The sequence below is a fragment of the Marmota marmota genome, unplaced genomic scaffold (assembly GCF_001458135.2).
Source record: "Marmota marmota marmota unplaced genomic scaffold, marMar, whole genome shotgun sequence".
Lineage (NCBI taxonomy): Eukaryota > Metazoa > Chordata > Mammalia > Rodentia > Sciuridae > Marmota > Marmota marmota.
Window position 1 is genome coordinate 30,367,716 of NW_026000026.1, and position 21,456 is coordinate 30,389,171.

General features: G+C 42.5%; 1 protein-coding gene across 7 annotated transcripts in view; it reads right to left on the reverse strand.

Annotated features, from left to right (window-relative positions):
• Nucleotides 1–11,235: 11,235 nt before the first annotated feature.
• Rassf2 (Ras association domain family member 2) overlaps nt 11,236–21,456 on the reverse strand; it is a 45,557-nt gene continuing 35,336 nt past the window's right edge. For all 7 annotated transcript variants that reach the window (XM_048811277.1, XM_048811279.1, XM_048811276.1 and 4 more), the window contains 4 exons: nt 19,300–19,351; nt 18,681–18,802; nt 17,427–17,524; nt 11,236–15,518 (listed from right to left, as the gene is read on the reverse strand). In XM_048811277.1, coding sequence (XP_048667234.1) covers nt 15,449–15,518; nt 17,427–17,524; nt 18,681–18,802; nt 19,300–19,351 — 342 coding nt within the window. In that variant the 3' untranslated portion in view covers nt 11,236–15,448. The remainder of the gene's footprint in view (nt 15,519–17,426; nt 17,525–18,680; nt 18,803–19,299; nt 19,352–21,456) is intronic.

Here is a 21,456-nt window from a genome sequence, read left to right on the forward strand (position 1 = left end):
TGGATTTACATATATGTAAGCATTACTTCATCTTGTTTTGTAATAAGCCCTCAAGGGATGGCATGCATGTGGGGCTGAGGGGAGGGAGTGCCGGGTGAGGCCCTGTGGTCTTCATCAGGAGAATCTATCATCACTCTGGGACTATGTTAATACTGCCTTCTCTTTGTTCAGGGATTAGGGTTTAAAATTAGGTTTATTAGGATTTAGGGCCCTTAGGATCAGAGTCAAAGTCACATTTAAGTCTGAGAAAGCCTCCAGGTGTCTCTGTAATTGTTCTCATGTCATGGGGATTATTGGAGTGAAGACATATGATCATTAAGAGGTGTGGGTGATACAGCATTAGGGTTCTGGGTTATCTCTAATGTCCTTTACAAAGTTTGGAGTTCAGGGTCATTAGTTATGGTCATTAGGCTTTAAAGTTGTCTGTATCAGGGAAGTAGGTCCAACCATAGATATATCTGCTGTCATTTGGAATTCAGGATCTTCTGGTTCTGTATCAACAGGTCCCTCAGACAGAGTTTAAGTCAAGGTAAATACACAGAGCCCTGTTCTTTGGGATGTAGATGTGAGGTAGTCAGCATTAGGACAGGTCTGTGACAAGGTGTTTGCTCCATTGCCCGTGACAGCTTAGAACTGCCAGTTCTTAAAGTCAAGGTCACTGGAGTTGTTAGTATTACTGTCCTTGAGACTGGGAAAGTCAGCTTTGTTGGACTTAGGCTTCTTTGAAACTGTTTAAGGTCTTTTGGGGTTTAGGATAATTCTGGATTGATTGGATTTAAGTTAGTTTGGGCATTATATGTGCATTTAGAAGCCCTTGGAACTATTAGGGTCCTTTGAACTGTTGGGCTTTGGAGTCCTATAAAGTAAATTTGAATTTTCAAGGGTCCTTTATAGAGGCAAAAAAGTGTAAGATTTTTTTAGCGTCTACTGGGATCCTTAGGATTATTTGGAGTCTTTGGGGCTTAGTTTAAAGTCATGTGGGAGTAATTTGGAGCCTACAGCTTTTAGCATCATTTAAGAAACCTGAGGATGTTTAGAATTGTTTAAGATTTAGTTAAGTTTTTTGAGGAAGACTTAGAATTTAGGGCAGTTTTAGTTTTTTGGGATACTTGGAGGTCATTGGAAATCATATAACTTCTAGCTGCGTTGTTCAAAGTGTGGTCTATGGGCCCAGGACCACGGACATCCCCTCAGAGTTTGCTAGAAAGACAGATCCTAAAGTCCTACACCAGCTCTGCTGAATCAAAAGCAACATTTTAACAAGATCACTCCAAAGAGCTGGGTTCTAGGATAATGTTATGGTTTAGATCTTAAATGTCTCCTGAGAGCTCACGTGTGGAAGGCTGGGTTGCCAGCCTCTTTCTCTCCCTTTCTGCATTGAGGTGGGCAGCTTTGTTCCACCACATGCTCCCCACCACCATGTTCTTCCCTCACCACAGGCCCAAAGCCACAGGTCAAGTGACCTTGGAGTGAAACCTGAAATAATGAGCTAAAATAAATCTTTCCTCCTTTTAAGTTTGTTAGTCTCAGGTATTTTGTCATAGCAATGGAGAGCTGACTAACCCAGACGGTTTAGGATCACTTGCGATATTTGCAAGGAAGAGGACTTTAAGGGTGTTAGACACATTAGCCATGGGATCATTTAAATGGCTGGGATCTATAGAATCCTTAGAATTAGGGTCACTTTCTTCCTCAGAACATTGTATGGGGTTCAAAAATATTGAAGGTCTTTTAGAGACATTTAAGGTTTTCAAGGGGTTTTTGTTGTTTGGTTGGGGTTTTTTTGTTTTTTGTTTTTTTGTTTTGTTTTGTTTTGTTTTTGATTGCTTAGACTTTAAGAGTGGTTTACCTTTGGTGCCATTTAAAAGTCATGGAAGGGGGCTAGGGATGTGGCTCAAGCGGTAGTGCGCTCGCCTGGCATACGCAGGGCACTGGGTTCGATTCTCAGCACCACATAAAAATAAAATAAAGATGTTGTGTCCACCAAAAACTAAAAAATAATAAATATTTTAAAATTCTCTCTCTTTTAAAAAAAAATAAAGTCATGGAAGACCATTTCACCTTTACCATTGCTTTGAGTGATTTATACACCTTAGAATATTTAAGAATGTTTGAGGTTCTAGATCATTTTGGGTAGTTTAGGTTTTGGTCACGACCTGTGCAGATGAGACAAACTGGGTTTAAAAGGGCTGGCTGCAAAGTTAAGCTAAGAAAGTGGCAAAAATTCACACAAGGCGGGACAGTTCTGCGACCTTAAGGGTCATCTTCCATGCTGGAAAGACAGCTTGAGCCCCCATTTGGTTTATTTTGTAGGGGGGGACATCAGAGGCAAGGATAAGATTTCAAGGGTGGAGTCTTGCTTCATGACGTCATGTGATTGGCAGATTGATTGACACCTTGGCAAGTCACACCCATCTCAGGTGCTGTGTGGGATCTTAGGCAGAGCTAGATGGGGAGACACACCTGCATCATACAGTCAAACCCTGACAGGGAGTTGGCAGTGCCAGGCCTATGCCCTCATTTGGCTACTTTGCGAAACAGTCCAAACACACAGCCCATGGATGGCTCGTGACATTTAGGATCACAAAGGATTTAGGACCATTTGTGGTGATTACTGGGATGATCTAAGACCATTTTAGGGGGTATTAAATCGGCAGGGAATCTGGTTCAGGCCTTTGATGTTGTTAGCATTGGTGTAGCCGGCATTTGAAGATCTTTCTGTTTAGGATACATCTGGGTATTCACTCGCTCATTACACACATATTATCAAGGTACCTGTCAAGAGCTGGGTACTGCTTGAGGTGTTGAGAATACCCTCCTGGAGTTTAGACGCATAAATTGTCATATATGTTCAGAGAGTGAAAAGTACATTGGAGACAGTGGACGCAGAGGGTGATTGGCAGCTGACTGAGGTGCTCAGGGAAACTCAGTAGGAAGCAGGAGTTGAGCTGAATCAAAAAAGAGCCAAGCATGTAATGAACTGGGGGAGGAATGTTCCAGAAAGAGAGAGTGACAAGTGTAAATCCCAGAAATTGGGGGGCTTAGCATGTAAGAAGGACAGTAAGACCAGGGTAGCCAAAGCACAGCACTGTCCAGGAGGGCAGAGGTAATGGGGCCCCAGGAGGAGGGGGGCTTAGCCAGGTGAGGTGGAGGTAGGCTGGATGAGGACTTGGGAATTTTTAAGAGAGGTTTAAAGTCATTTAGAGTCAATAAATATCATTTGTGTTCTTTATTTTTCTAATTGACTCATTCAAGGTTTAAGGACTTCTGGTTGTTAGAAGCCATTAAAGATCATTTAGAATGTTTTATGGCCATTTAGAATCTCTTCTAATTATATAGGATTTTTTGAAATTCATTTAGTATCACTTAGGGTTATTTTTGTGTTAAGTTTAGGTTTTAAGCTTTTTAGTTTTTACAGTCAGTTAGGATCAGCCAGGGTCATAATTCATTTGGTGACTCTTAGACCTTTTTAATTTATCTTTTTTTTTTTTTGGTACCAGTGATTTAACCCAGGGTGTTTAATCACTGAGCCACATCCCCAGCCCTTTTTTATATTTTATCTAGAGACAGGGTCTCACCGAGTTGTATAGTGCCTCACTAAATTGCTGAGGCTGTCTTTGAACTCAAAAACCTTCTGCCTCAGCCTCCTGAGCTGCTGGGATTATAGGTATGTGTCATTGTGGGTGGCTTATTTATCTGTTTTTGAGATGGGGTCTCATTGGGCTGCCAAGCTGGCCTCAAACTCCTGGGCTCAAATGATCCTCCTACCTCAGCCTCCTGAATAGCTAGGACTACAGGGGTACCACCATGCCCAACTAGACTCCAAAACTTGACGTCATTAAGGCTATTTAAGGTCTTTTTCAATTGTTATGGTCTTTTAGCGTTTTGTTTGCTTGTTTGTTTTTGTTTTAAGTTTTTGCTGCTAAGCATTATTTAGAATTTTTCAGTATCCTTTAGGATCTAAAATTTAGGATTGATGAACAGCATTAGGTACTTCTGTTGTTTATAATGTTTAGGTATTTTACATGTGATCATGTTTCATTGTTTGGATTTGGAATCTTTTAGGATTGTTTGGTGAAGAGCTTCTCAAACTCAGGACACACAGGGATGGGAGAATGGTAAGTGGTAGCAGGTGCAGTATTAAAAATCATGTTGTCAGAACCGGGCTGGGATTGTGACTCAGCAGTAGAGCACTTGCCTTGCAGGTGCAACGCCCTGGGTTTGATCCTCATAAAAAAAAAAATAAAATAAATAAAATAAAGGCATTGTATCCAACTACAACTAAAAAATAAATAAATAAATAAATAAAAATCATGTTGTCAGAACCACACCCCAGAAGTTAAATCAGAATCTCTTGGTATGAAACAGACATCAATGTTTTTCAAACCTCCCCAGGCCTTGGCACAGTGGCTCATGCCAGATATCCCAGTGACTCAGGAGGCTGAGGCAGGAGGATCTCAAGTTTGGGGCCAACCTCAGCAAATTAGTGAAGCCCTAAGTAACTTAGTAAGACCCTGGCTCAAAATAAAAAAATTAAAAGAACTGGGGATGTACTCAGTGGTAAAGCACCCCTGAGTTCAAGCTCTTGAACCAAAATAATAATTTTTTTTAACTCCCAGGTGATGGCATTGTGAGCCTTTGACTCATTTAGAACCTCATGACCTACGTGGACTGAAAGTTCTCAGCATCCCCGGAGAACTTGAGTAGAGATGCAAATTCCCAGCCCACTACTATCTGCTGAATCAAAAACTCTGGTAGGAGGCCCAGCATTTTAACAAGTCCCCTGGTGCTCTTTAGGATTCTTGAAGTTTTGGGGGTGGGGGAATTCTAAGGGCATTTTGAGATTGCTCAGAGTCAGTTATTTTAGGGTTGTTTATTGTTGACTTAGTGTGCACATCCTGGAAGGACCCGAATAGATACCCGAGTGAATTATTTTAAAATTCTTTATTTGATAATTATCTGAGTCAGCCCAGAAATAATCTTCACTGCCACTGTTCCCAGTCTCTTGCCAAGTGTCCCAGCTCCTCCATCAACCTCAGATGCACTGGGTGGGACAGGGAGCAGGACTCTCCTGTGTGTCCAGGTGGGGCGAGGCACACGTTTATCCAGAATACACCCTGCAGAGAGCTTGCTTAGCCAACAGGCATTGCATTTGGTACCAGTTCTTAGTGGAGGGAGTATCAAAATGTGACAACTGAAAGTAGAGTAGTCTGATGGCACATTCTGGTTGACCTCAGGTTTCTGAAATTTACCATATTTTTTTTCTCCCTTTGAAAGCTTTTACTTGTCTAATTTCTGAAAGGAGCATTGAGAATACAATTATAAACCTATAATTACAAGTATAAACCTATGTGTATGTATTGCTGCGCGCGCGCACACACACACACACACACACACACACACACGATTTTGATGTAAGGGGACTGCGTCTCACAGGGATTCTGGGGCTGGGGTGTAGCTCAGTGGTAGAGTGCTTGCCTAGCATGCATGAGTCCTATTTGTTTCTGAATCCTCAATATTTTTGGACTTAACAGGAAATTTAAATTTTAAATCCAATGTAACAGAAGAATGAAGAAAATTTAATCCCACCACTTACGAGGTTAAGTGTTCCCATAGGCTTTTCTTCCAAATAGGTCAACGTCCATATTAAACATCAGCTCTTTCGTTTATTTAACATAATATTATTTTCCATGTTTCTACACAAACATTATGATTATACTTGTAATGGCTGAATAATATTTATGGGTATAGTTTTTACTTTACTTGGATCGTTGTTTTAAAAGAAATAAGAAGGCATGAGAAAACCTACTCAGCTTTTTATTGGAATAACTCCAATCTATACGCAAGTTTGGGGAGAGCTGTTAAATTTCTGATCCATCGATGCAGTGTATCTTTCCATTTTTTAATTTTATTTTCTTATTTTTTATTAGATGAGAGAACTAGACATACATTATATTTCTGTAGTTTTTCATTGTTTGGGCAACCTTGCAAAATTCAGTGGGTATTTCTAATCATTCTTCTCTAGATCATTCTGAGCATTTTCAATTTCATTTTTACTTCCTAGTTTTTTTAATGGGTCATAAATATTGTAGTTGGCTCTTTTTGCTTAGCTAACTCAAGAGCTTTGGGCCAAATTACTTGAATTATTTTTTGTGATAATTTGTATTATTGCCAAATTTTGTTTAAAGGAACTTTAACCAAAACTACATTTCTCATATTTCTCAAATATGCCCTTACCTTGAGGAACTTTCCTTGACATTATTTTGGATTCAAGGCTTTGGATAGCCCCAGACATTCAGCATTCAGTATGTGTGGGGGTTCTCATTAGCAATTTATTCCCAAAATTATATCCAGACATAATCACTCTCCCTTGGCAGGACCTGCCCACGCTGTCGGCACCAGTGTGGGCACCAGCTACCTCCTGAAGCCCGGCTTCTCCCAGTGGAGGATTTTGCTGTACCCAAACCTGGGTGCTGCTCACCCGAGATGGCTCCACAGGTGTAGGTCAATGGCACCAGGGGCAGCTTAGAGGGCCTTAGTGACGAGCAGGGGATGTTCAGACTCATAAATTGTTGAATAATATTTGGATTTTAACCCCTTCTCAGACATATGGTTTGCAAACATTTTCTCCCATTCTGTAAGTTGTCTTTTCATTTTGCCAGTTGTTTCCTTTGCTGTGTAGAAGCTTTTTAATTTGATGTAGTTCTATTTGTTTTATTTTTGCTTTTGCTGTTGTGTTTTGGTGTTATAATCGAAAACTCAGGCCAGACGAGGTGTCACAGGCCTGTAATGCCAGCAGCTCGGGAGGCTGAGGCAGGAAGATCTCAAGTTCAAAGCCAACCTCAGCAATTTAGTGAGGCCCTAAGCAACTTTGCAAGACCCTGTCTCTAAATAGAAAATTAAAAACAGAAAGGGGGCTGGGGATGTGGCTTGATGATTAAGCACCCTGGGTTCAATCCTCAGTGCAAAGAAAATAAATAAATAAATATATATATATATATATGAATCAGTGCTAAGGATCTAATGTACAGTATGGTCATTTTAATTATGATACTGTATTGTTTATTTGAAATTTGCTAAGAGTAGATCTTATGTCCTCACACACATATACAAAGTGGTGACTATGTGTAGTGATGGATATATTAATTAACACAATTGTAGTAATCATTTCACAATATATATGCATATCAAAGTCATCAGGCTGTACACCTTGAATATATACAAATTTATTTTTATTTGTCAGTTATACCTCAATAAAGCTGGAAAATAAATACTTTTTTTTTTTTTAATTCTGGGAATGGAACCCACTGCCTCATATATGTTCTAGGCAAGGATTCTACCACTGTGCTACATCTCTGGCCCAATATATTTTCAAATTAAAAAGAAAAAAACCAAAGCCATGAGTTTTTAAGACTATGTGTCCAGTTTTAAAACTACACACACACACACACACGTTCTAATTCAAGAATTTTTAAATCGGAGTTAACAAGACATATGAAATATACGTTGCATTCTATCAAAACATGTGTTGAAGTTTCAGTTCTATCCTAAAGTTTAAACAACATTTCAATGAAACTTATGACTGCTTCTTTAAAACTTCTCATTTTTCATTAAAATTGTAAACTGCTCTTTGGCCAGTGGGTAGAAGGAACGTATTTACCATCCACATGGGCATTTCATAGTAAGAGGGGGTGCTGTTTATAATTACACTGGAACAACAGGCATAAAGTGGAACCGTTCCAAGCAAACCAGGACCTATGGTTCCTACCAAGGGGCCCATGGTTTAAAACTTCTGAAGCTAATTTACATACTTATAGGGTATATGCTGTTACCTACAGCAGGATTATTTTTCGATTCAAGTTTTGAAAAACAAAAACCAAAACCAAATGCTGAGTATTGACAGCACAAGTTTATTCAGTGACCAAAGAATGGAGAAGTAGGAGTTCTGCTTGCAGATCAATTTCTCAACTCCAAGAAGTTGAGGAGTAGCTGTGGTGCACACCTGTAATCTCAGCAGCTCAGGAGGCTGAGGCAGGAGGATCATGAGTTCAAAGCCAGCCTCTGCAAAAGCAAATTGCTAAGCAACTCAGTGAGACCCTGTCTCTAAATTGCATTAGACAAAATAGGGCTGGATACTCCCCCCACCAAAAAAAAAAAAAAGTTGAGGAGTTAGAGATATAGGATAAGGATAATGAGGAAGATAGGCTATTAAAGGGAAGGCACATTCATGTTCTTTCTGGGAATTTGGGTGCCTCCTCTTTTCAAACTCCTTTGGTAGTCTGGTGTTTCCAGTCATGGCAACAGGTTGCTGTCTTTAGCTTTGAAGCAGGAGGAAACTGGGTGAGTCTAGATCAAGTTAATCCTAGATTATTATTTTGGAAAAAATATTTCTCAGATGTTCCTCATGTCCATATGCAGAGCTGAGGAGCATCTGACTCAAAGGTTAAGGCAGCAAAGAAGACAGGCACAATAGAAAACAGAGATGCCAAGCCTCCTTCTCCTGTTCCAGTCACCCATTGGTCATCTATCTGCAGGCGCAAGTGGAGGGGTCAGTGTTTTCAGCAAAATTGGCCTTCAGGTCCCTGAAGATAACCCAGGCAATTGTTATCATTTTAACCCACACGTCAAAGGTGCTATCTATAGCAAAGTTAGTGGTAGACTCACAATGTATTGCCCAGCTGTGTGACCTCCAAAGTTAGTGATTTTGAAATCCATTAAGAGCAAGTGAAACTAAAGAGTCTCTTGAGGTTTTTCCTTAGTATCCATACTAATAATTTAATCCTTACACAAAGTTAACTTATATACTTACATGTTAAACTTACATACCTAAATACAAAACATGAAATGCAAGATATACTTTCTATTTTACATGGTTCTAAAATGAAACTATCAATGTCAATTTTACCCAAATTCAATTTTTAATAGTGTTTGTTTGTATTTAAACTTTCCAATAACCCATTCAATTGTGTTTAAAACTTAACAGTAGCTGGGCACAGTGGCGCATGCCTGTAATCCCAGTGGCTCAGGAGGCTGAGGCAGGAGGATCGCGAGTTAAAAACCAGCTTCAGCAACTTAGTGAGGCCCTGTCTCTAAATAAAATATAAAAAGGGAATGTGACTCAGTGGTTAAACGCCCCTGGGTTCAATCCCAAGTACAAAAAAAAAAAAAAAAATCTTGTCTTGATTTTTTTTTAAAGAGAGAAAGAGAGAGAGAGAGAATTTTTTAGTATTTATTTTTTAGTTTTTGGCGGACACAACATCTTTGTTTGTATGTGGTGCTGAGGATCCAACCCGGGCCGCACGCATGCCAGGCGTGCTACCGCTTGAGCCACATCCCCAGCCCTTGTCTTGATTTTTACTTAGAGGCCAAATTATGATGGACATTATTTATGCTACATGGCCAGGTCTCCTAGGAAGACAACTGTTAAGTCAAGAGGGATTGGATCCAGGACCCTCTGTAGATATCAAATCCCATGGAGGCTCAAGCCCCTTAAGTAAAATAGCATAGTATTTGCATGTAACATACATACATCCTCCTGTAGACTTTAAATCATCCCTTAGAATATCTAATACAATGTAAATGATATGTAAATAGTTATTATACTATAATATTTAGGGGAAAATGACAAGAAAAAATGTGTGTACATGTCCAGTACAGATGTAGCCATCACAGATCTAACTACATGATACGTGAACAATGCTTTAGACAAACGATGCTGTAACAAGTGCTGGGGACAGACTGAGGATCCGTGAATGGCAGGAGCTACAGAACACGCGTCCACACACCTCTGCATTCATGTGGATTCAGTATAGTGCTGGTTGCATACAAATGCAAGTTTTGCTTTTAAGAACCTTCTGGAATTTTTTAAAATTATTTTTTGATTCACAGTTGGTTTAGCAAGTGAAGAAACTGCAGATATAGATGTCTGACTGTACATATGTATAAGTAGTCATACACATACACACACACACACACACACACACACACACCTATGTAGATGGAGAAAGAAATTTGTTTTAAGGACTTGGTTCATGTGACTCGTGTAGCAGTTAAGTCCAAAAGCAGGCCAGAAGTAGAACTCCTTCTACTGCAGGGGTCCTCAGTCTTTTATCTCAAGATCTTTCACTGATTGCATGAGGCCCACCCACACTCTACAGGGCAACCTACTCAAAGTCTGATTTAAATGTTAATCTCATCTTAAAAAAAATAATCTCACAGTAACATCTAGTTTACTGTTTGAGCAAATATCTGGGTACCATAGCCTGACCAAGTTGACACAAAAAATTAACTTGGGCTGCAATCTGAAAGCCTTACCCTTGTAGACCACTAGAGGGCTGTCTTCAACAGAGGTACACCCAAGTCTCCACCTCTATGCAGGGTGGCATGGCTGTTTTAGGTGAGAAAAATTAAGTCTTAGAAAAAAGGTTCACAGAGTTGGTCCTAACAAGCCAGCGGTGAGTCTGAGTGAAATTGGCCTCACCATGTGGCAGTCCCTAGCTCCTTCCTCCATGACTGCTGGTTCCCCAGGGGCCTCAACTCGAGCCTCATAAGGATATACTCATTTCATTTTTTATTTGGAACATGCTATGATTTGAACATATCCCCCAAATTCATGTGCTGGAAACTTGGTTCACAAGGCAGCAGTATTGAGAGGTAGAACCTTTGGAAGGTGAGTGGGTCATTAGAGCCCTGTACTCATGAATGGATTGATCCACTCATGGGTTAATGGCTTATTGAGGGAGTGGCTTTGTTAACAAGAGTTCTCAGTCTGGGAATATAGGAGAGGCACAGCATGTGCTTAGCAGGCACAAGGCCCTGGGTTCAACTTTAGCACCAGAAATAAAAAACCTCTCAAACTGAGCTCTCTGGCCCACTTGCCTTGTCCCACAATGGGATGCCCCCTGCCATGCAATGATGCAACAAGAAGATCCTCACCAGATGCTGGGCAGATGCTGGTTCCATGTTCTTAGACTTCCTGTTCTCCAAAATTATGAGCTAAACAAACCCTCTATTCTTTATAAGTTACATCATCCAAGGTATTTTGTTATAGCAACAGAAAATGGACTAAGAACATTACAGCCAGATCTGGGCCTGTTCAAACCATAAACTCTGGGGGAAGAAAATGAACTTACCTCTCAGGGGGCCTTCCCACTCCTGTCTCTGACCTTATCACTACTCTCTCCCAGCACAGAACTCTCCTTCCAACAGATATACACAGAACCACCCACAGACAGATTTCTCTTTAAAAAGTGCTTTATTTCAATAAGAGCTAAATCAGGTGCATTAAAACATATTAAAAGGTTACAAAAAATGTTCGGCTCCCTACTGAGGCCTTGTCAAATTATGTTAAGATGCCTAAATGCATCTATTTATCAGTTCAGAATCAAACATTGAACCAGGCTAGGTACCATGACTGGAAGGCAAGTTAGGAAAAGAATACTTCACAAAACTCAAACAAGAGGGGGAACCCTTAAGAAACACTAGTAACTACACATCAGAAACCATCAGCCCGGAAACAGGTCTGTGATCTGCCAGGAAGACCCCAAAGGGAAGCTGAGGCTTTTCTTCACAGCTTGTGCTTCTCTGTGCTTAGTTAAAAGGTGGGGACAGGCAGAGGGGCACTTTAACATCCTGTGACGGAGTAAACACTTCTGGTTAGGTCTGAAAGAAGGGGTGCCCCATTCCTTTCTATGTTTACATTTAGGAGATCATATCTTATCTGACTTGAGCAAGGCTTTGTGTAAAACAATTTAAGTAGACACTCAAAAATGCAGGCATGCTGTTGTATAAGAGAGACTCCAGGCAATCTCTCTATCTTACTCTCAATGTCATGGTTTGGACACTTGAGACACTGCAAGTCCCTTGTCCACACAGAAACTTCTATCTTAGAGACATCATCTCGGATATCAAGTTCTCTGTGTTACAGAGCTTTGAAATAAAATGTGGCTTTAGGCTGGTTTTTGACATTTTGAAAAAGAGCTTTTCAGCTAGGTGCAGTGGTGCACACCTGTAAAGCCAACAGCTCGGGATGCTGAGGCAGGAGGATTGAGAGTTCAAAGCCAGCCTCAGCAAAAGCAAGGTGCTAAGCAATTCAGTGAGACATTGTATCTAAATAAAATACCAAAAGGGGCTAGGGATATGGCTCAATGGCCAAGTGCCCCTGAGTTCAATCCCTGGTACAAAAAATAAGAAAGCTTTTCTTTTCTTAAGAGTTTCTTGATTTTTTTTGGTTGCATTAGTCTCCTGACACTGCAATAGTCTCCCAACTCCATAGGAAGCAATTCTCACCAAGATGTTTTTGCACGGAGAACAGATTTTGGAGGGTTATCATTTGCCATGGATATGCTGATAAAATGTCTTTATGTGGAAGTTTTGAGAAGAGCATTGCTTTCCTTTTGGTAAGGAGGAGGATGCAAATATTTCCCCTTTGAAGCATCTGACGCTTCTGTACCAGCTTGTCTTCAAGGAAACAGTGACCTCCAGCCTCCACGCTTGTCTCAGGAATGGGTGGCTAATCTCCTGAGACCCTCTTACCTTAACCTCAATTCAAAGTTGAAATCCATCCAGCCCAAAGACCAGGGCGCACACGCCTCCCTGACTCGCACAGGCCTGTCATTTGTGCTTTTCAGCCCCTTCCCAAATAACACCTGTCCATTTAATTTTCCCACTAATATGATCACTGACAATGTGACCTTGTGCTTAATTCCACCAGCCCAGTCAGACAGATTCAGGTTTTTTTCTTCACTTGATCACCTTGTAACATAAGCCTCTGCCCAAAAGAAAAAAAAAAAAAAGGCCAGATGCAGCTAAACTGCTTTTCACAAGTTGGGGGGAAAAAATAACCCTATACATTGGCCTTTTGTTCTTCACACAATTTCAGGTTCATTGCACACAATTACATAAACCCATACAAATAGATTGAGGAGTTCAAAGCAGCAAGGCCATGTGATACCAGTGAGAAAATCCGGTCCACACTGTGCTGAGGCTGCTATTTCAAAGGTTTCTACAATTCTGTTTTTGTTTGGGTTCTTTTTTGTTTGTTTGTTTTGGGTGCTGGCTGAACCCAGGGATTCATTCATGCTAAGTATGGGCCCTAGGTTGAGCTACACTCCTGGTCAAGTTTCCAAAATTCTTGATCAGGTTAAGTGAGAAATGATCTCTACAGGATGAGCCAAAATAGAAAAGTGTGTTAGTGGAAGTGGATGATGTAGGATGTACTTTTCCCCCACTTCTATTCCAAAACCCCATCTTTAAAACGCTTGGTATCACGTTCTTGGCAAGTGTCCTGTCAAATTAGCATTTTGCAACATTTCCATATTTAACACAATCATCATCTCGGTGCTAGTACAAATTACAAAGAACTTTTATGAACCAGAAATAGCTGTCCAATAAGAATTAGTGGTTAGTAATTAGCTTTGTGGAAATTCTTCCCCACCCCCCAGCTCCCAAAGGAGAATTATTGGGGCAACGAAAGGCTTTGAACATTCGTGATAAAAAATAACTGGGAAAGAAATTCTCCAAATCCCTTTCTCAAATGCAAACCTCTCGGTTTGCATTCACAAAACTGATCTTTTGAATCTGTAACAAAGGAAACTTCTCCCCACTGCCACACACAACCCCTCCCCGCTTCCCCCCCCAATTCTGTGCACTTTGCAGAAATGTACGATTGAGCCTAAGCCCCTCTGGGTTTCTACCACATGCCCCAGGGGTCTGGTGGTGCTGGCCCTGCAGCGGAAATAAGCTTGCTAAGAGATCCCCCACCACCACCTGCAAAGCGCCTCTGGCAGCGTGCCATCTTTTTGGAAGTCCACAGTAAGACCACAGCTATGAGCCTTTTAAATAGGCCACAGAGAAGGCCTGGAGTGCAGATGGGGGATGGGAGGGTGCCTAGGGCAACAACAGCTCTGCCACAGAGGCCCACCTTCCGTGGGAGGCACCAGCCATGGCTCTCCTTCCCCAAACCTGTCCTTGGAGAGGAGGTAGAAAAGAGATGGGCGCGCCCCTTCCCTCATGAGCCGAGGTGCCTCTGTTAGAAGTTCCAGATCTTGCTTGCTTGATCTCCATAGCCCAACACCTGGCTCCAAACATTTGTCTCTCCCTCCAGATAAACAGTATTAGCCACACAGGTGCCCAGAGGCCTGGCAGTCTTCCTCGTTGGAGTCACAGGGGACACACTGCCCCTGCTCTTTCCCCCCAGGGAGGTTGGCTCTAAAGATCCGCACAGTGGCTGCTGAGAAGCTGAAAGAGAAGCTCTGTCCTCTCTAGGCACCCTCACCAGGCAGCTTCCCTGAGACCACGTTCAGTGGGCAGCAGGACACGTCCTTACTCTGGGGTTCCAGCTCCACATCCAAGGTGAGGGAACTTGCCAAGAATCCAGAGGTTGGGAAGAGTAAGGTCTTGACCATGAACACACACAGCCTGGCTCCAAGTTTAGAAAGACTTGTTGACGTGAAGATGGGTGGGGCGCAAAGGCACCTGTCATTTCTGCAGGTGACCTCTACCCTTCTCTTGAGACTTAAGGATGGAGCTTGGAAACTTCCTGGCCACCATCCCCAAACAAGCCCTGGGCATACCCACTAGGCAGTGCCATGTGCCCGCCAGACAGACCACTGATTCAAGAGACTTTCCTTCAGCACAAGGAAGCATCGGAGAAATGAGCTGGCAGCTTGGAAAGCAGAGATACACAGGTGGCCACAGAGGTGGCACGGAGGAAGAATCCATTCTTTCCGGGCATCCACACAGCATCGCACATTCATCTTTGTTATTTAAAACAATCAAAATTTCCAGTGTAAAAACTCACAAACACTCATTGCATCTACCCCATGTGAAGGTTTATCTTTTTCTTTCCATCAGACTTGCCCCAAAGGTATGAAGCTGTTGTTTTATTAATTTCCAAGGATCTCATCCACAGATCCTTCTAGGCAAACAAGGAGAATCTCTACTAACATATAAACCCCCCAAATGGTGAGCTCGAGGGACTCTTCCTCTGTCAGAGACAGGCAGATATGAGTGGCTTCCCCCTGGCACCAGAGGGGAGAAATCACTTCTTTAGCTGAAAGCCCTTGGGATAGGGACTCCCCTGACTTTCCTGCCCATCAACAGCTCATCTGCCAGCCTCATGGCACTTGTGCTGGTGGCTTGGAATTTAATTGCATGTGAAAATATCAGGGAGACCCATGGACATGTATCCTATGTGTGCGCACACACACCCTTTGGGTCCTCCTTAGAACAGAAGTCTTGTGAGTGAAAGAGAAGAGAGCAGGGATCCAGGGATGGGGACTTGTCCTCTGACTTCTTCATCCTGCTCCAGGGAGCAAATAATGGCTGGTCAGGCACTGCAAAGATCTGCATTGCAACATTTCCATGGAAGGAAAGAACCCAGCTTCCTGTGGATCGTTTCAAGTCAACGGCAACCCCTGGGGTGTCTGGATCCCCTTGTTCTCATGGTTCAGATCGTTGCTGGGGTCTCGGCTATCTCCTCCAGCCTTTGCCGAATCATTAGCCGGAGCACGGTGTACCTAGGAGCAAGAAACAGCCTGTGGTAGGGGCCAGCCAGCAACACCACCCTCGGGTGATCTTCTCCACCACCCAGGTGACACTGTAGTCCTGTCCCTGTGCCTCCATCTTTGGCCCACTCTTTAGCCACTTCATTGCTAGGTTCATTTGCACATCAGAATGAGAAGAAATCAAGAGGTCAAACCCAATTTAGATTATGTTACTATGATTAGAACGTGTGGCTAAAGAAGGAGGGAAAGATGAAAACAACAACAACAATAATAATAATAAGCAGTCTATTAACTGAGAGCTTAGGATCCCCAAGGCACCATGCCTAGCACTTCAGATGCACGGTAGCTCGTCAGCCCTCATCTAGGATGGAACATGAAACTGCCAATATTTAAGCTTTTTGTGGGGAGGGGCTACCAAAACAGCAACTTCCTATATTCAACCTGCCCCCTGTACCTGCATTTTGTAGACAAGGCAATAGCAACTAGTACATAGGGATGTCCACGGCTTGTGGGTGAGTCCAGTTTCCCCATGACGCCCCTGAACGATGGCACTGCAGATACCGGGTGCTGGGCGAAATGGGACACACTCCTCATGTTTGGGGTTTTGCACAACACTGCTATTTTTAAAGTCTAGGGCAGAGTAAGTGTTCAGCCAAATGTAAATGCTGTCATCAGTTACAGCAAATATAGCTTTGGCTTTATTTTCTGGTAGCAAAAAAATCAATCAATTGTTCCACTGTGGCTATGAAGTGCAGTCGATTCTGTGACTAACCATGGCAAAGAAATCAGAAAATCCTTCCCAGAAAGAAGCTTTCCTGGATTTTTTCAAGCCAAATGAAACTTCCAGAAGAGAAATGTTGGAAAGGGAGGAAGGGCGGAAAGAAAGGATTTTAGAGGTCAGGGGCTCAGACCACTTGCACTGCTAAGGTAACAGTCCAGGGGTTTCCAGAACCTCGGGTCTCAGCCAGCCCTGATTGTCCTCCCTCCTTCAGGTATGGAGGCAAACACTTGTCCCCGGGGACTGCATTGTCCCCAGAGGTTACCCCAGACCCTGCCATGTGTTTGTAAATAGTTCCTTCACCAAATGTTCCTCAAGGACCCTTGTCTGAGTGGGCATCCACTTGCTGCCGGGGGCCTGATCACACACTTGAGATAGCAGGAAGCTGTGGTCTGGGTAAGGTTTGAGTGTGTCTCCCAAGTGTTCATGTCGGAAGTTTGATCCTTACTGTGGTGACCTTGGGAGGTAGTGGGACCTTTAACAGGTAAAGCCTAATGAAATGCACTTAAGTTACTAGGGACACTGCCCTCTGAAGGGATTGATGTAGTTCTTAAAGGATCCCAGTTAGTTCTTGAAAGAGCTAGTTGTTACAAAGAGCACGCTTGGCTCCTGAATCCCTGTCTGGCTTTCTGTCTTGTCATGTGATCCCTTCTGCACATGTTCCCACCATTGTCATGCCATCTACCATGAGACCCTCACCAGAGTCAAGCAGAAGCAGTGCAATGCTCTTGGACCTCAAAACTCGGAGCTAAACAAAACTCTTTTCTTTACAAATTAGCAAGTCTTGGGTATTTTGTTATAGTAATATGACATGGACTAACAGTAATACACAGGATAAACTGACCCCACAGAGATTTAAAAACATATATCTTTTTTTTGAAGTTCTTCCATAAAAGGAGAGGAAAGACGTTTTGATGCCCTTAAGTATATTGAGGCCTCTAAGTGTATTGGTGCACATTTAAGTTTCATGTTCCCATCTGAGATTTGGATTTGTCAACAGGTAGCCCCCCGAAGAAGGCCCATAAGCCCCAGTCTCCTGAAGCAATCTGGCGCAGTCTCTGTTTGGCACCTGGATAGAGGCCCCTGTCATTGAGGGTTCCTCCATAAAGAAAGCCAACCAGTACCCTGGTGACCACACTTACTTGCGCATCAGCTTCTTTACTTCACGATCTTCTTCCTCTTGGAGCTTCTGAATGAAGCTTTTAAGGACAGGCATCTCAAACTTTATGTACTGGGCCACCTGGGAAGGAAGAAGCAACATGGGGTGTGTGCCTTCCTGGCATGCATTACTCTCCTTCAGGGCAGAACCTTGAGAAATCTATTTGCCCCCTAATCCAGGATTTCCTGAAATCCCAGATGCAAGCCTTCTTCTAAGACTGGTTCAGAGTCACAAGGAAGATTGCTTCATTCACATGACACAGTCTCATTTTTCTTCTCTGTCTCTAGCCCATGATTTTGGTGATGTCCAGTTTCTCTTGATACAGTGATTACAGTGACATATTGAAGGAACTGAACTCAGAATAATTAATAAATCTCTTTGCTCTCCCCTTAAGAGAATCTGAGGACTCATCATGGTTCAGAAGAAGGATTTGTTTCTCAAGCCTCAAATCGGTATTCAAATGTGCACTTGGTTCAGAGAGGCTGGGAGAGGCTTGCTGGGATGTTGAAGTTAAGAAATGTCTTCCCCTCCCCATCAGAATCTCTGCCTACTATGTCAACTTTCCCCCACGGGAGAAGTTTATTTCTCCATCCAATTAATGTTGAGCTTGGTTTTGTGACTTCCTTTGGCCAATGGGATATGTACAAACAGGATATATGCTAAATCTGAGTGTAGGCTTCAAATACACCTACATGGTTTGGTCTGGTTTCTCATGCTCCAGCCATCACTCATAAGGAACACATCCCAGAAACCCTTTGGTTTGGGTCTCTGAATGAAGCACAATGAAGACATGAACTCAGCCTACAACCTAAAGCAAAGCCATTGACACCAGTCAGCAAAATAAGTAAATGTTTGCTGTTATAAGATACTAAAATTTGGGGATATTTGTTATTATAGCAAAACCTGACTCATACATATGGTTAAAAACATTTCTTAACTTCTTTTACCTTAATGCATAAGGTAAAAATACTTCTTGAAGTTCTTAAGAGGGTGTTTATAAAACCTCTCAAACCTCTTCCAATATCCTAGAAAGACTCATGAAATTTGTTTCTTCTGTGGAAATCACTTTCCGCCAGAGGATTCCTCCAACAATTCCCAAAGATCATACCTTCAACTGGCTTCATGAAAACCAGGTATTGGTAGGGTCCTCAACTGTATTCCAGAAGGAATTCCATGCTCCACCCCAACAAAATCCCCATCCTCTGAAGACAGACCACCCAACCAGGAGGGAACTCACATCATAGGTGACTTCCTCCACCTGGTCCTTCTCCATCAGGAACACTTTGGAGACCTGCTCACATGGGCCCTGGAGGATTCGGGCAATCAGTGGGTAATCAGTGGTCTTCAGCTTCTGCTTCTCTGGAACCACACACAACCAGGAACATCCTTGAATTCAGCTTGTAATACCTTTCTCACCACAAGTAGTGGTCAACACAGGGGTCCAAATGGACCAGGCAGTTTAGAAGATGTGGTCATACAAGTTAAGTGATTGATTTGTAAATGAATTATTCAGCAGGTGTTGTTAAAAACAACATTCTCCCCTCAATAAGGCTCCCCTGCCTCAAACCCTTTAGAAGAAGCCACTTTGAAGAACTGGCTTTATCTGTCTCTCCAGAAAGTCCAGTTCTTTCTCTAGCAGGCAGTTAGAGTTTAGGGTTTGTTTACTGCCCAAATATGGTATTCTAATTCAGTGGTATTCTAATTCTCATCCAGCAAGCCCACCAACCCTGGAGGCCAACATTTGGAAGTTTCCAAAACCTAAACAACAACCCAATGAGCCAGAGGTATTTTTTTTTTTAACTTGCTATTTTGAGTTAATTAAAAGTTTTAAAGTACACTGTGTTCTTCAGACTCACCACCACTGGTGTGGACCACGTACAAAGCAAACTCCTCCGCTGAATTCTCTATCTGAATCAGGGGCAAAAGAGACTTGTTGAAGGCATGTACTTAAATATCCCAGCTTTGAGACATCCCATCTTCCGCAACACTAAAAAGCCAAATTTAGGCTCTTTTGAGGGGAGGCTGTTTATTCACAACTCTTAAAAGGAGATGGGGGGGTAGGCAGATAACTTTATCAATAATAGATAATGCAGGGTTAGGGGTGGGGGTAGCTCAGTGATAGAGCAAATGCCTACCATACGTGAAGCTCTGATTTTTATCCCCAGAATTTCAATTTCTAAAAAAAAGATAATATAGGTTGAGCCTCCTTTACCTAAAATGTTTAAGGCCCAAAGTATTTCAGATTTTGGAGTATTTGCATAGACTTGATCTTCAAAACCCTGAAATCCAAAATGCTCTGAAGTCAGAAAGTTTTTGAGCATCATGTCAGTGTTCCAAAAGTGTCTAACTTTGGAGAAAGATTTCAGACTAGTGATGCTCAAGCAGTCATAGGTAACACTTATTGTAAAATGAAGTTCCACACACTACATTTATTTTCATTCATCTCGTGCTCCTGACAACCTCAATACACGTTACCCTCATCCTTCTTTTATGGATGAGGAAGCAGAAACCAAGGAGATGAAATCCCCTGTCCTACTCAGCCAGCTATCAGGTGATGGACGGGAATTCAAACCAGGGTCCTGCGTTCTAGGCTACACTGGCTTCCACTAAAAACAAGTATACTAGGGCTGGAGTTGGAGCTCAGAGGCAGAGAGCTTGCCTAGCACGCAAGAGTCACTGGGTTTGATCCTTAGCACCACAAAAAAAATAAGCAAATAAAAAGGCATGCTAAGGCAGGCTGTCCACCTACAACTGTAGAAATTTTTTTTAAAAAAGAAAAAGTATGGGGCTGGGGATGTGGCTCAAGCGGTAGCGCGCTCGCCTGGCATGCGTGCGGCCCGGGTTCAATCCTCAGCACCACATACAAACAAAGATGTTGTGTCCGCCGAAAACTAAAAAATAAATATTAAAAAAATTTAAAAAAAAAAAAGAAAAAGTATACTAGCTGGGCAGAGTGGCATTCACCTGTAGTCCCAGCTACTTGAGAAGCTGAGGCAGAGGATCTTAAATCTAGAAGTTTGAGACCAGCCTGGGCAACACAGCAAGCCACCATTTGTTATGGTTTAGATATTAGGTGTTCCGGAAAAGCTCAAGAGTGAGACAATGCAACAAAGCTCAGGGTGAAAAGATTGGGTTAGAAGAGGTTTAACCTAATCAGTGCACTAATCCCCGAGAGGGATTAACTTGGTGGTAACTGTAGGTGGTAGGGTGTGGCTGGAGGAGGTGGGTCCCTGGAGGCACATATTGTATCCTAGTTGAATAGAAGCCCCGCCCTTCTTCTCTTCCTCTGCTTCCAGGAGCATGTCCTAAACTGCTTTCCTCTGCCACACTCTTCCACCATGATGTTCTGCCTCACCTGGGGCCCCAAAGAGTGGAGTTGGCTGTCTATGGACGGAGACCTTTGAAGTCATGAGCACAAAATAAACTTTTCCTCCTCTAAAATTGTTCTTGTCAAGTCTTTGGTCACAGAGAGAAAAAGTTGACTAAAACACTACTTAAAAATAATTTAAAAAATAAAAATAAGAATACTTGGTCTCCAAGAGAATTACAAAGGGAATACAGAAAACAGAGTAACAGTACCTTAAAAGCACATATGCACTATTATTTGCATGTCTGTTTAAGTCTCCTTTTAAAAAGCAGAGTCTTCACCTGTGTTCCAGAAGTTATCTATGCACTAAGCCCGAAACCAGAGGTCAGGCCCTGGGGTTGTTCCATGGCAGTCCATAAAAGTACATGAGGATTGATGCTTTTCAAACTCCAAATGGGCTGCGGAGGGCCCTGCGGGGCTGTTAAAGAGGCTCCCTGGCCTCACCCTCAGAGTTTCTGACTCGAAAGTTCTAAGATGGGGTCTAAGAATCTGCTTTTCTAACAAGCTTCTGGGTGATGCTAATGCTGTGGGCTTTGCCTTGATTAGCAAGGGTCTAAAAACCCAAATCCTCTGCCCAGCACCCCACAAGCCACACTCTCCAAAGCTTCCCCCACCACCCCTCCAGGGCCCTGAGGCACACAACCAG